The sequence below is a fragment of the Equus quagga genome, chromosome 2 (assembly GCF_021613505.1).
Source record: "Equus quagga isolate Etosha38 chromosome 2, UCLA_HA_Equagga_1.0, whole genome shotgun sequence".
Lineage (NCBI taxonomy): Eukaryota > Metazoa > Chordata > Mammalia > Perissodactyla > Equidae > Equus > Equus quagga.
Window position 1 is genome coordinate 56,627,548 of NC_060268.1, and position 15,395 is coordinate 56,642,942.

Sequence of the window (15,395 nt, forward strand, 5' to 3'; positions counted from 1 at the left end):
TGTTCATACTTAGAGAACTACATCCTCATCTTCTGTTGTAGGAAGTGGTGGATAATTTCCAAAATAGAAAAATCAGGAAATCAATATAAACTTGTTACTTAGAAATACTAGAAGTAACTACTAAAAGGTTGAAAGTGGTTGCATTTGTGCCAGGGGTGGAAAATGAAGGTGGGAATGGATAGGGCAGGAGACAGCTTTTTTTGTTATATACCTTTTAATACTATTGGTCTTTTTAAACTAGATTCAAGTACTGCTTTGTTAAAAGCAAAAATTCATTTAAAAAATAAATAAGAGGGGCCGGCCCTGTGGCCTAGCGGTTAAGTTTGGCATGCTTCACTTCAGTGGCCCAGGTTCAGTTCCCGGGCACGGACCTACACCACTCATTGGTGGCCAGGCTGTGGCAGCAACCTACATACAAAATAGAGGAAGATGGGCGCAAATGTTACTTAGCTCAGTGCAAATCTTCCTCAGCAAAAAGAGGAAGATTGGCAATAGATGTTAGCTCAGGGTGAAGCTTCCTCAACAAAACACAAATATATAAATAAGAGATAGTTACAAATCTCTGTAACTACCTCAAGCAAAAGAATGAATATCAATATTTTCATTAAAATATAAAGTTGGATTAAAGCTTGTAATATGTAATATTTCCTTCCTTCCTACTCCTCACCTGTATTTAATTTCCAAGTGTTTGGAGATTTTCCTGTTGTCTTTCTGTCACTGATTTTTAGTTTAATTCTATTATGGTCAAAGAACGTACTCTGTGATTTCAATTCTTTCAGAATTTTAAGATTGGTTTTATATGCCAAGAAATGATCATTACTGAAGAATGTTCCATAGCACTTTGAAAAGAATGTATATTCTACTGTTGGGTGAAATGTTCTATAAATGCCAACTAGATCCTGTTCATTGATGTTGTTGTTCCAGTCTTCTATATCTCTGTTAATTTTCTGTCAAGTAATTCTATCAATTCCTGAGAATAAAGTTCCCAACAACAGTTGTGGATTTTTCTGTTTCTCCTTTCATATCTATCAGTTTTTTTGGTTTGGTTGGTTGGTTGGTTGATTAGTTTTTGGTGAGGAAGATTGGCCCTGAGCTAACATCTGTGCCAATCTGCCTCTATTTTGTATGTGGGATGCCACCACAGCATGGCTGATGAGTGGTATAGGTCCACACCTGGGATCTGAACCTGTGAACCCTGGGCCACCAAAGCAGAGCACTTGAACTTAACCACTAGGCCACTGGGCCAGGCCCACTATCAGTTTTTACTTCATGTATTTTGAAGCTCTGTTGTTGGGTGCCTATACATTTAAGATTTCTCTGTGTTCTTAAAGGAGAAGTTGCTTTATCATTATGTTCTTCTGTTCCTAGTAAATTTTCTTGCTCTGAAGTCTGCTTTATCATATTTTGATAAAACCACTCATGCTTTTTAAAATTAATATTTGCATGTTATAGCTTTTTCCATTCTTTTTCTTTCAGCCTAGGTATATTTTTGTGTTTGAAAAAATTTCATGTAAAGAGCATAGAGTTGGGTTGTGCTTTTTAATGAAATCCATTCTGCCAATCTGTCTTTTAATTGGCATATTTAGACCATTTATATTTTAAGCTAATTATTGATATGTTATGGCTTAAGTCTACCATTTGATAATTTTTTTCTGTTTATCTCCTCTATTTCTTTTTTCTTGCCTTCCCGTGGGTTACTCTAACATTTTTTAGAGTTCCATTTTTATCTATTTATGTTTTTTAGTATGTTTCTTTGTGTAGTGTTCTTAGTGATTGTTCTAGATATTACCACATATACATGGAATTAATTATAGCCCACTGGTGTCAATGTTTCACCACTTCAGGCAAAGTATAGAAACTTTGCTTCCTTTTAAGTCTCTTTACACCTCCCACTTTTTGGGTATAATTGTTTAAATATCTCTTCTATATGTATTGAACACCACATGACGTGGTGTTATAAGTTTTGCTTCAATTGTAAAATATGATTAAAGAAAACTGATGAGGTGAAGGATATGCTGTTCCATTTATTTCTATTTTTATCCATTCCATGTTCTTTCCTTTTTAAAGCTCTTAGCCTTCTTTTATTACCATTTTCTTTGTTTGGAGAGCTTCCTTTAGCCATTCTTTAAAAGTAGGTCTGCTAGCAACAAATTCTCTTACTTTTCCTTTGTCTGAGAATGTTCTTATTCCTCTTTCATTCATAAAGGATAATTTTGCCAGATACAGGATTCGAGGTTGATGCTTCTTTTTTTTTTTTTTTTTTTAGCACTTGAAAAATGTCATGCCACTTCTTTCTGGCCTCTGTGGTGTCAAAATAGAAATTTTCTGTCATTCAGATTGGTGTTCATTTATAGATAATATGTTGCTTTTCTGTGGTTGATTTTAAGATTTTTCTTTGTGTCTAGTTTCCAAAAGTTCTTGGTGTGGATTTCTTATATTTATCCTAATTGAGGATTGCTCAGCTTCTTGAATTAGTAGGTTCACGTCTTTCACTAATTTGGGGAAGTTTTCAGCAAGTTTCAAATACTTTTTCGTGGTGTTTTTTTGCTTCCACACTCTCCTCTCCTTCTGGGTTTCTGATGATTTAGATGTTGGATCTCTCTATTGTCCCACAGAGCCCTGAGGCTGTTTCATTTTATCTTGTCTATTTTCTGTTGTTCCAATGGACTAAAATCTGTTTTGAAGTTTACTGATTCTTCCCTCTGTCCTCTCCACACTGCTCTTTAATGTATCCTGTGAGTTTTTTTACTTTGGTTATTGCATTTTTCAGTTCCAAAATTTCTATTTGGTGTTTATTTATGACTTATGCTTCTTTGTTGAATCTTTCTATTTTTTTTATTTGTTTGAGGAGAATTTGTAATTGTCAAAGCATTTTTTTGGTGATGGCTGCTTTAAAATCCTTGTCAGATAATTCCAACATCTGATTCATTTCAGTATTGGCATCAGTTGGTTATCTTTTCTTAATTGTGTTGTAGTTGTCCTGGTTCTTGACATGAATAGTGATTTTCAATTATATTCTAGACATTTTGATATTAGGACACTCTTAATCTTATCTATCTTCTATTTTAGCACACAATCACCTTGTTTTGGTTTAGTGTGTAGTGTTCTGGCCTATTTCTGTGGCCTTTAGTAGCAATGATGATTTATTTTCTGAGCCCTTGCAATGCTATTCTGGACTGATGCTTTCTCTTGACATGCCCGGGGTTCCTTCCCAAACTCTGTTGGTGCTGTCTGTAAGGGAAGAAGGCACTTCCCTGGGCCACCTGTTATTGCTGGGTGACCTTTGTTGGGGGAGGTAGAAGCCACTGGGCCTGAGTTACTTTATACCACTGAATGGAGGGCATGGAGACGCAGGGCTTCACTGTGGCCACTACTGCAAATGGAGTAAACCACCTGCCTGTCTGTGTTGTGGAGCAGGGGCTGGGATGGTCCGAGTTTTCACTGCTCTGTAGCTGCCAGTGAGTACCAACCCAGGTTGTGGAGCCAGGTTGGGGCTCCCAACTAGGTCTCTGTTGGGCTTCACCTCTCCTGCTTGTATGGTCAGAGAGAATAGACTTTTCAGGAACTACCTAGTGGAAGTTTCACGTTTCAGGCCATTCCAGCCCCCAGCCTTGGGAGCTATGGGATGTAAAATAAAACCCAAGGACTCACCAAACTGTGGTTCCTCAAATCCTGATGTCCCCAACCAGTGCACCTTTCCAGCTTTTGGAGCCATTTTATCATTGTTTGTTGAAAAATTTTAGGGTGTTCGGTTTTATTTAGGGGCCAGAGCAAGGAAAAGTGAGTCTATGCCATTTTGTTCTAGAACTGGACCTCCTCACCTTCAAAACTGCTCATGTAGCTATATTTCTCCTAATGCTGTTTTTTTCAGGATTTTGGGGAGTATCAGGAAAGCTACTATTCAGTACAAACCACTGAGGGAGAGCAAATATCCCAGCTGATTGCAGGCTACATTGACATCATCCTCAAAAAGGTATTTCATACCAATGCAAATTGGAAAAGCAAGACTTCTTTATGAAAAGACTCAGTTTAGATGTAGCTACCTGAAAAAATAAAACAACCCTTATGTGAAGTACTTGATTCACTAATTTAATCTTGAATGTTAAGATTGCTTGAGTGTGTGGTCTTTCACCTCAATATCTCAGGAGAATTTCTGATTTTGCTGCAGCTCATGTTTGTATCATTGACGGCCATGTAGTGAGCAATAGTGTATCACCTAGCTAATGAGTGAGCCTAGCTAAGCCATCAGCATCTTCCTCTCCAGGTAGTTGCATTATGCTTTCCAGACTCTGCAGGAACTGGACTGAGGATCTGAAAAATGTTTTGGGTTTTTCTTTTTCTTGCTTGCTTTCCTTTTTTTAACCAAATTTAATGAGGTGGCATGTTCTATAGAGAAACAGATTTCCTAGGGCTTCAAGATACAGCCCACTGAAATAACCAAGTTCTGCAAAATGTTCGTATCTCTGTCTTGATTTTAGCTATATAAAATCGTCTATGCAATAATCAATGCAGAAGACATTATATGTCTCTGTATACTAAATAATGTATTTCTTATGATTGTTACTTTTGCTTTTGTTCATCCTACCACTTATAAATATCCAATACAAGAAATTTTGGGTAAACCTCAATATTTTTGCTTGTGTGGCTCCTTTTAAAAGGTCTTTTAAAAGGTTCTTGTGTCAAGATCTGCTGACTTTCATTTGTGTCTTGTTTTACCTCAGAAACAAAGTAAAGATAGATTTGGACTAGAGGGCGATGAAGAGTCAACTATGTTAGAAGAATCTGTTTCCCCAAAAAAGTAAGTATTGTTAAGAGTGCTGAAGAACTGCGTTCTCCCCAGATAGGCAGGTGTCCTCCTGCCAGCTCTGGGGCCCGTGGCCATGAAGTCCATCACGTGGAGGAGATGACAGTGTCTTGCTTCTCAAAGCGTGGTCCCCAGACCATGATCATCACTGTGGAGGCTGTCTTGTGTGAGGGCGGCTGGTGATTTCAGGGAGCCACTGAACAGAATGTGGTGTTTAACTCTGTCTTTAGACACAGCATTCCTGAATCCTTTTTTGCATGTCTGATGTAAATCTCATAAACTGCATCATTTTTGTTAAAGGCTGGAGGGTGAGTTTGTTTAATTCTGTACCTTTTAGGGGAGGGGTCTAGCCAGTGAAGGAGTTATTATTTATGGAAAGATTACTGCATGCCACGCTTGGTACACATGTCATGAGGCAGCAGGGGGAGGTGGTTCAGAACATGGACTCTGTAGCCCCAGTTACTGGGTTCAAATCTTGGATCTGTTTTTTAATGTGTGGCCTTGGGGACATGATGAATTTTCTCTGCCCCCTTCATCTCATCTGTAAAAGGAGAATAATAATAGGACCGTCTTGTAAGTTTTATTTTGGTCATTGAATTACGAATAAAGCACATAAAACGATGCCTGGCACATAGTAAATGTTGGCTATTGTTGTCATCGTCATCATTTTAAATTCAGAACAGTCACAATTTAGCCCCATTTTATAGGTGAAGAAATGGAGATTTATTAAAGTAACATCTAGTAAGTGATATTTGCTGGGAAACCTGTTCAGCTACTCCCTTTATGTTCAGGAGAGCGTTGTAATAATAACTTTTCTTGTTTACACTTTACTGTGTATGTCCAACATGCTGTCTCATTTGATCTCAACAACAACCTGCTGTGGAAGAGAGAGGCCAGATACAATCATCCCCAGTGCATGGATGAGGAACCCGAAGCTCATGGAAGTTAACTGAGATGCACACGTGTGGCAGAGCCAGGACTCAGATTCAGATCTTGTGATGTTTCCTATAATACACTGCCCAAAAGTTCTAGCATGTTCCAGCATATTGAACTTGCTTAGCCATACTAACTGTTTCTCTAACATTGCCACTCTGCACCCCTCTCTCACAATTTTCTCCACAATCAGTTGAAGGTGGTTTTCCACTTGTCCCCTATTAGTATACGAGTTGGAACCAAACTTGTGATGTGTTTCAAGTACTTGCTGCCCTTTGGCAAAGCACTTTCAGTTCTTGGAATTATTAATGATCATTAGATGGAAATTAATAAGCTAGTGCTTTCTGACAGGGTGAGCTATTCATTTCAGAGGGCTCTGCTGCCCTTGTAGTTTGCCTAGGAGCAGCTAAGTAAGTGTCTGAGCCCAGAGTGCTGGGAACCTCTCCCGCCTGGGGCTGCTGTGGCCCCTTCCCACTGCCTAAGGCATCATGATGGGGTCTGATCAAGGCAAGCAGGAAAAGTGGTTCAGGGTGGTCCCCATCACTAGACCTTCCACTTCTCCTTACATTGGACTTTACTGAGATCTTGGAATGCAGCTGACTTCCTAGAGGAGCCAGAGATCCACCCTCCTTGGTGTCAGCCCCTCCAGAGACATTAATGTTTCCCCTTGGATGCCTTGCTTGATATCCCAGCATAGCTCATGAGCTTTGCCCTGGGCAACAGGGAGTGATCTGTGATGGTTCGAAAACGCTGGGACAGAGGCCCCTGTGCCTTAATGCTGCTGCTCACCAACCCTGCCCCGCCTCCCCTTCCACATGCACACACATTCCCCAAACTCTCCCTCTGGATTTGTCCACTGGGCTACTGAGGCCGATCTGCCACCCTCGGACTTATTACCTTCATGTGTCAAAGTCCTTTGCACTCACTGCTCATTCTAAGAAAATATCAAGGAGTTGATAATATATTTCAATATCAAAAAAAATTATCAATTTTTTTTGCATAGATGCCCTAGGAATCTTCCCAGACTTAAGTTGAAATCATCTGGAAGAAGTGCCCAAGTCTATCACATCATCAAGGCTCCTAAGGTGTTTAGACATACTCTGTGGTCAATGGCCTTGGACCTGGGGGGGTGGGGGGAACCCAAGCTGTGAGAGATTATCTTTAAGTTCATTTCCACACTTCTCACTTCAAGATAAGGATAAGTGATCTATGTCCCCAGTGCCTAGAATGGAACCTGGCATGCAGTAGATATTTGTTGAATGAAGGCTATTTCAGGCAAAATTTACGAGTAATAGATCAATGTATCCAAAATTTTCATTAATGCCTGGACCATCATTGTTATAGGAATATGTGTGTCTTTTTAAGAACAACTAATTGTGTAATACCGTGAACCTATTAAGTAGATAAAATGGGAATAGTTATTTATATTATTGACTATAGAAGGCTTCATTCATCTCAGAGTTCTCCTACTGAGCATTTTAGTGCTACTTCTTCTTTCACAATTCTGTCTAGATATGCCTCTTTTAAATTGGTCTCTGTACCCTAAAGCAGCAAACATTGATAACACCTGTGGTATCTTATCGTTACACTTGATGTGAGTCGCAACCTCACAGTGACCAAACCACCTGTCCCCCACAGGTCCACCATCTTGCAGCAGCAATTCAATCGGACTGGGAAGGTGGAGCATGGCTCAGTGGCACTGCCGGCTGTGATGCGCTCAGGCTCCAGCGGACCCGAGACCTTCAACGTTGGCAGCATGCCCTCGCCACAGCAGCAGGTCATGGTTGGGCAGATGCACCGGGGCCACATGCCCCCACTGGTGAGGCTTTCCGGGCACTCGTCCTGCCCATCAATATGCTGCCTCCAGTATACAGGGAGGGGACACCAGCCATGGTGATAGGTTGTGTGTGCCATCCACACTCTTGCTAATTCCTGTCTGAACCATGGCTTTTCAACTGTGCAGTCCCAATGCCTAATTCCCAGCATGCTTTCTTTTAAATGAGTGGCTCTGGTAATAGTCTGTCTAGGATCACAGGTGTCCTCTTGGTCTGGAAGAGAACCAGTGACCTCTCCATGTGACTGGTGATATAGAGATAGGACCCTGCTCCCCTGCCTTAGTGGCATTAAGCTGCTAATCGGCCCAGAGATGCCTCAGAGAGTCTTAGAAATAGACTAGGTCTGTAGTAATGCACACATCCCCTCACCCCTGAGCAGATCTTTCCTTCTGTGCTGGTCTGCCTGCTCTAGAATCTCATGCTATTGGGCAAGAACTTTTTGAAAGCTGAAGAGCCTGAAAGAAGTGATTTGAGTCTGAAGAAACATGTTGCCTGTAGGTTTAGGTGGAATCTCTACTTATTTACCAAGAAGAGTTCTAGTATAACACACTCATGCTGCCTATGCATGAGATCTTTTGTCCACAGTACTCAAGGATTGGATCCCCTTAACTCCCCCTGCAAAGACTTTCTGAGCCTTCTTGTCAGCTAATTAAGCTTTCCACACTCTCCTAATTATAATCCTTCTATTGCAAGTACCCATATTTAGTGTTCTATGTTTTTTAAAAGATTGGCACCTGAGCTAACATCTGTTGCCAATGTTTTTTTCCTCCTTTTTCTCCCCAAAACCCCCCAGAACATAGTTGTATATTCTAGTTGTAGGTCTTTCTGGCTCTACTATATGGAACACCACCTCAGCATGGCTTGATGAGCAGCGCTAGGTCCACACCCAGGATCCGAACCAGTGAAACCCTGGGCTGCCGGAGTGGAGCGCGTAAACTTAACCACTTGGCCATGGGGCCGGCCCCCTAGTACTCTATTAATATAATACAATATGTATTTCCAGCTCCAGGATTGAAATGGAAGGTGGTTCAGGCAGTTGTTGAGATGTACCCTGGGCTGTTTTATCATGAGCCCAGAGTTCAGTTTCACCTGGTTTGTGTAGAGGGCGTTGTCAGTCCCAGGAGCATGGTATGACTACCTTATACGCATCTGCCTTTGCAGACTTCCGCCCAACAAGCCCTCATGGGGACCATCAACACAAGCATGCATGCTGTCCAGCAGGCCCAGGACGACCTCAGTGAGCTCGACTCGCTGCCGCCTCTCGGCCAGGATATGGTAAATAGTGTTCATGGTTTTCATTCAATATCTGCACCCTGGCAGAAAACAGTTCTCTCTTGCTGAATTCCGTGAGGTGAATCTCTGTCTCCAGTTGATGAAGTGGAAATCCATGTTTGTGTGGGGTTTTTTTCCCCCCAAAATAGTGAGTCTTTGTCTCTAGGTTACACCCACAAAAGGAGAGAATCACAGGGTGCTGCTAGCAGTACCCCATGAGGGCTAAGAACATAGACTCCAGAGTCACCTAATCTGGGCTCAAATCCCAGCTCTACTGCTCAGTGGCTGTGTGAATCTGGGCAACTTACTCTCTCCGAGCCTCCATTTGGTCAACCGTGAACAGGGTTGTTGTGAAGACTCTTTCTAATGATGCACAGAGTTCTTTTCTTACTGGAGTACCTAATGCATAGTGAGAGCTTGGTGAGTACAGCTGTTTTTGTTATTATTACCAGTGGTTCTCAAACTTTAGCCAGTGCATCAGCATCACCCAGAGGGCTTGTTGAAAGAGATTACTGGGCCCCTCCCCCATTTTTCAGACTCAGTAGGTCTGAGAATTTGCATTTTCCACAAGTTCTCAGGTGATGCTTCCCCTACTTGTCTGGGGACCATGCTTTGAGAACCACTGGGTACTACCACTGAGCTTTTCAGCAGGACAGAGTTATTAGCTGCTTTCCTGTAGCTGCTGCTGCGTGAAATCCTCTGGCTCTTTGCTACTCAAATTGTCCTCCACGGGCCAGCAGCATCAGCAACAACTAGGATCTTGTGAGAGGTGGAGAATCGTAGGCTTTGCCCTAAACTTCTGAATCAGAATCTGCATTTTAGCTAAATTCCCAGCTGTTTTTGTGTGCACACTGAAGTTTGCAAAGCCCTGGCTAGGACTGTCATTCTTAGCCTTGCTTTGCACATTAGAATCACCCGAGGAGCTTTCAGGATGAAGCCTAAGGCCTGGGGCAGACTAGGCAAACCAGTGTCCCTGGGGGTGGGGCTCAGGTATCAGTGGTTTTTCATCTTGCCATGTGATTCTAATGGGCAGCCAGGGTGGAAGGCCACTGCTGTAGGACGGAGGGGCCATCATTTGTAACCTCATCCTGTCCAGCCAAGATAACTGCCTCCAAGTTCTCCCTGAACACTTCGTGTTCATTCGCACACTTGTGTACACACAGGCTCGGCTGTCCTCAGGCCGGTTTCTCCCAAGCACCTGGAGTCATTAAACACTTTGCTTTGGGGAACTTCAGAGTGAAAATACGTATGGCAGACTCTCATAACAAGCACACTTGTGAGAGAATAGTTTTAAAATATTTGGACTTAACATTCCTTCTTCACCAATTTTCAAAGGATTAGTATACAAAAAAATATTGTTAGTGCTAGACACATCCTGAGCCTAGATTGTTTTGGGGAAATTTTGGGAAGCAGATCAGCACCTTATATTTACCACAGGGTCTTCATTATCAAAATGATCATTAACTGGCTAAGTCCAGAAATGCCAGAAAATAGAGAATTTGCTATTTATAGATTCAAATGAGCAAAAAGTCTAAGAGCTGGAAAGGTTTTTAAGGGCCATTGAATTACTATGGTAGAAGAAATGCGAGGCACAGGACCTAGATGTTATCTATCCAAGGTCATATCACTTATTAGTGGTAGAGCTGGGTCCAGAACAAGGGTCTTGACCTCTCCCCCCAAATCCTGCCAGGAAAGATGCCACATCTGCATGGCGTTCATACTGTAAACAAGAGATACTTCCCGCCCTGACAGAACCCTCCTGAGCTGGAACACCCTCATTCTGACCCGGTTCTCTAAAAACCAAGGTGAAAATTAACAACAATAATAGGTGCTAATGTGCAGTATTATTATGAGACATTAATTTTTCTCAGTTTTTAATTGAATTTACTTAAATAAAACCACATAGAATTTTTCTTTATAAAATCTTAAAAGGGTAATAAAAAAAGAAAAAAGGTAACTAGCATAAGAAACATTGAGAATTTACCTGCCATTCAGCATCTGTGAACGAGCAAGAAGCCTGTTAAGGACATTGTTTCTGATGACTTAGGGGCCCTATTGGTGCTGACCCAGTAAGAGTGTAGCCAAAATGCTGGTCTCATTTTATGGCGAGACTTCTCTGGTTTCCTGGGTAATTCTGTGCAGTGATTGTGTCATGCAGTTGTCTGGTTTTGCAGGCGTCTAGGGTGTGGGTTCAGAATAAAGTCGACGAATCCAAACACGAAATCCACTCTCAAGTTGATGCCATCACAGCTGGAACAGCTTCAGTTGTTAACCTCACAGCCGGTAAGTCCTTGAGGGATTTGTGGTGTATTGTGGTTTTGTTTAAAAAAAAAAAAAAAAAAAGAGTTCATAGTCTTTGATTGAAACAACAGATTTTCATATTGTGAGAGGATGGTCTATTTTTAGGTGCTCAGAATACTTAAGGCGTTTTCTCCCACTGCCCCAGGAGAAATATGGGGAACATCTCATTCTTTTTTGTCTATATCATGTGTTATCATTAAAAAGCACTTACATAGTTCTTCTCATTGTTCATCAACATGCTGGATGTACTTTAAAGTCTATTGAGGCCAGTTTCTCCCTTCTGGGAGCTTACACTCTGAAAATGATTCCAAGTGCCTAGATCTGTCATATGTACCTTCTGTTGTCTTGTCCAGCACTAGTCTCCTGGCGTAGCATGACTCCCCGCCTTGCACTGTCAAATGAGAGCCAGGAAACATCTTGGCTTCCCCGTGGAGCTTTTCAGTGTTCCAGGAGCAGAGGTGACCCCTCCAAACTGCAGACAGGGGCCTAGTGAAAGGGGCCGTGAGATGCTGAGACTTCCTTTGGAATTTGAAAGGTGTTCATGCTGAGTGTTTCAGTGAATGAGGTCTCCGGGTGAACGGACCTTGTGAAGAGCAGCCGTTTGGGACAGGGAGCCGTCCATCCCACTGTGCACAGGCTTCACCTGTGTCCGACTCCTGCAGGCTGGTGGGTGATGAGCTGCTACAATGTGGCCACTTACCTCCTGACAATCTGGGCTGTCCTCACCCTTCACTGCCATCCTGTGGTGAGGTTTCTCCTTCTCTGTCCCAGGTGACCCTGCAGACACCGACTACACAGCTGTGGGATGTGCAATTACCACCATTTCTTCCAACCTGACGGAGATGTCCAAGGGCGTGAAGCTGTTAGCAGCCCTCATGGATGATGAGGTGGGCAGTGGGGAAGACTTGCTCAGAGCTGCAAGGACCCTCGCTGGGGCAGTGTCGGACTTGCTGAAAGCTGTGCAGCCTACTTCCGGAGAGGTGAGCTCTGGGGGCAAGCAGGTACTCAGGTTCTGATGAGACAGATGCAGCCTTTGGATACCATGGGGTTCTTGTTCCCTGTGCCATTCCTTCCATCCTGATGGGGCATGCTACCACACTGTAGGGTTTGGAGTTGTTGAACTGGACACACAAGCTATAGCTCAACCTTTGGGACTGGGTGAGCTCTTAGTAGGAAGCCTCCCATCTCCCCCTTTCCCCCTCACCCCACTAGCGTGTTTGATTAGATGCAACCTCAGAAATGAACACACGTGACAAATACACATTTAAACAGGATACAAGTTTGCACCCTAATTTCCATAAAGTGCATATCACCTTCCTACTGGCTGAACAAGACTCACTAATCGAACATTTCTTTTTTTTTTTTTTTTTTTTTTCTGTTTTATCTCCCCAAACCTCCCCCGTACATAGTTGTATATCTTAGTTGCAGGTCCCTCTAGTTGTGGCATGTGGGATACTGCCTCACCGTGGCCTGATGAGCAGTGCCATGTCCGCGCCCAGGATCCGAACCAGCGAAACCCTGGGCTGCCGCAGCAGAGCGCGCAAACTTAACCACTCGGCCACGGGGCTGACCTGAACATTTCAAATCTATCCACCTATTGCTGGTTTGTGAGACGTCAGGCATTTCCTTGCACAAATTTCACCAGGATGTTTACATCTCCTGTCTTACTCATAGTCCAAGACTCTCATTTACGTGTAGGAAGAGCTGATCCCACAGAAGTCCTCTTCCTGCACTGCCGTGTCTGACGGCACTGTGAAGAAATGCGTTTTCTTTCCAACCAATGTGTGTTCTTTGTTCACAGCCTCGACAGACAGTTTTGACTGCTGCTGGGAGCATTGGACAAGCCAGTGGGGATCTTCTGAGACAGATCGGAGAGAATGAGACCGATGAGCGATTCCAAGTAAGATATTTGCAGCCCATGTTCTTGGAAAGGAGTCTCAGTGATGGTCTAGATCCAATCAGGGAGAACGTAATGAAAAAGCAAAATATTCCTTTCGCTGTCAAGAATGAGATTGAGGTGGATTATCTTGGGGGTGTGGTCTTCATGTGTTAATTAAAAAAAATTTTTTTAACTGAAAAACTCATGTCACTTACATCATGCATCATCATTATCAAGCACTTTTTTAGCTGGTCTCACTGGTCAATATGCTGGACATTCTTTAAACACAAAAGTGGAGGGAATAATATCATGAACCCTCTTGTATCTACCATCCAACCCCTGCAAGTATCAACTCATAGCCAATCTCATTTTGTCTGTTTGGGGGCAGTTTTTAATTGGGTCATTCTAGAGTCCACATGTAAGAGTGAAAACTTCCATGGGCTTTCCTTTGCATTCGGAGGTGGTTCTCTTGTCTGTGTCATATCCCAAATCACAAGAGTGGTACAGTCTTTTCTTGTCACCCTTCTTTTTCAATACCAAGGATAGGTGCTATTTGTCCTCAGGTGAACAGCTATAGCCACTGTTTGCAGCTGGCTTGATGCATTGCCTGGTCAGACAAGATCCCGACTTGCCTGCCTCTGTTCCCAGCCACCACGGATGAGCTGCAGAGGCCTGCTGTTGGGAGCTTCTGGCTAAGATGAACTTCTCTTTTTATATGCTTGTGAACAGATGCCCTTCATTCCTCTTCCTCCTCCTCTTAAGTCTTAATTTTGCAAGTAATTTATAAGCGCATTCTAATTAAACTGCTACAGTTTGAGCCCAGGTTCTCTGGAGGATGCCATTTTCCAAATCCTGTGTCAAGTTAACTGTTTGGGAATTCTGTAGATTTCAGAATAAAAAGATCATTCAGCTTTCCTCTAGCATTCAAGTTCTGGCTTCCTGGGTGGCAATTTTGCATGCCATTTTGTTGAGAACTACCAAACTTCATCAACACAAGATACATCAGTTACACTAAGGCATGATCATAGATGATGTTGTACATGAAACATGCACCTTCAACCATTAATGCATTTGTTTCTCTCCACTTTCCACACCCTGTGGTGCTGGGGCCATAGCACTCATTCATATCGTGCAATGCAATAAGACATTCAGTGTTTGAACAGTCATGTCCTGACGGAGGGCGAGACCCATAACATGTGGTAGGAATATTCCTGGAAGCCATTTCTATGCTGGGATGGTCAGAAATATCTTAACTGTAAATAGAATTAATTGCAGACCATATAAATATATCCTACTAAATCCAAGCTACTTGTGTCCCCACCTGGATGTCCTGTTAGTCCCATCCTGTCTTGGCCTTTGCTTTTTGTATTCCAGCAGGTAATTCTTTGTAGGCAGGTACCTACTTAGGAATTGGGTAAATGTGAGATTCAGTTGTTGGTTTACTAGGCTTAATTCTTTTGAAGTGGTCAGCTTACTTTCCTCGAAAATATCGTTGCTTTCCCCAGAGCGTTTGGAAAGGTCGAGGGGAAAGTCACAGTACTTCCTTAAGACATCTCAGGCATCCTTGTATTTCTGAAGACTTTGCCTTTTTTTTTCCTTTGGCAGACTGTTTTCATGGTGTGTAAATGCAAACTCTGTTTCCTGTTGTTTGTTTCTATTCAGACATGCTAGGGAAGCAGGTTTCGGGTTCAGGGCGTGGTCCTGCAGAGGCTTTCTTACCAGGGAACGGCCTGACTTGAACATGTTCTGCTTCTGTAAGGTCTCTGGGTACACACGAGTACAGTAACGTGATCCTGCAACCTCCTCCAGTTATGGGTAGCCCCTGGCTTACTGACATTGGATTTCTTACTCTCTATTTTTCTGATTCTTGAGATCCTATCTCAGAGCTTTTCTTGGGTTCTCAATGTACTGCATGTTCCCAGAGTTAACAAAGATTTATTTTACACGGCCTACATAATAGTGGTCTTGTTGAAAAGTTTGACAAAGGCCTTGTCAGCAGCTATAGCTGTAGTATCACGTTCTTTTACAAACTGTATTTTTTTTGGACAAAATTAATAGGAGGAACAGGATTTCTTTAAATGAGTCTAACAAAGCCCTTTAGAACAACCACGAGTCTACATGACCAAATCTTGATCCCTATTTTTTTTAAAAATGGATTCACATCAAGTGAAGGAATACTATGACCTGTTTTAGAAAGTTATTTTTTAAAATCTTGTTAATAATTTGTGACATTCAAGTTATATTTTCACCGAGCATTGAGGTAGGTGTCCAAGAACTATAAGTTTGTAGGCTATGTTGGGAGCAGTTTCTAAAAGTTGTGTGACAGACAAGTGCCAGTCAGATTCCAAAGGCATCTTCCACTTTTAGCACC

The 15,395-nt window shown here is 42.4% G+C and overlaps 1 protein-coding gene across 11 annotated transcripts in view; it reads left to right on the forward strand.

Moving 5' to 3' along the window:
• The window catches only part of TLN2 (talin 2), a 413,192-nt gene that overhangs the window by 263,393 nt on the left and 134,404 nt on the right, over positions 1 to 15,395 (forward strand). For 10 of the 11 annotated variants that reach the window (XM_046652946.1, XM_046652956.1, XM_046652955.1 and 7 more), the window contains 7 exons: positions 3,872 to 3,973; positions 4,722 to 4,798; positions 7,376 to 7,556; positions 8,734 to 8,847; positions 11,019 to 11,127; positions 11,917 to 12,125; positions 12,947 to 13,045. In XM_046652946.1, coding sequence (XP_046508902.1) covers positions 3,872 to 3,973; positions 4,722 to 4,798; positions 7,376 to 7,556; positions 8,734 to 8,847; positions 11,019 to 11,127; positions 11,917 to 12,125; positions 12,947 to 13,045 — 891 coding nt within the window. Of the gene's footprint in view, positions 1 to 3,871; positions 3,974 to 4,721; positions 4,799 to 5,788; positions 6,823 to 7,375; positions 7,557 to 8,733; positions 8,848 to 11,018; positions 11,128 to 11,916; positions 12,126 to 12,946; positions 13,046 to 15,395 lie in introns of those variants that run through there. The other variant, XM_046652957.1, reaches the window with a different exon arrangement.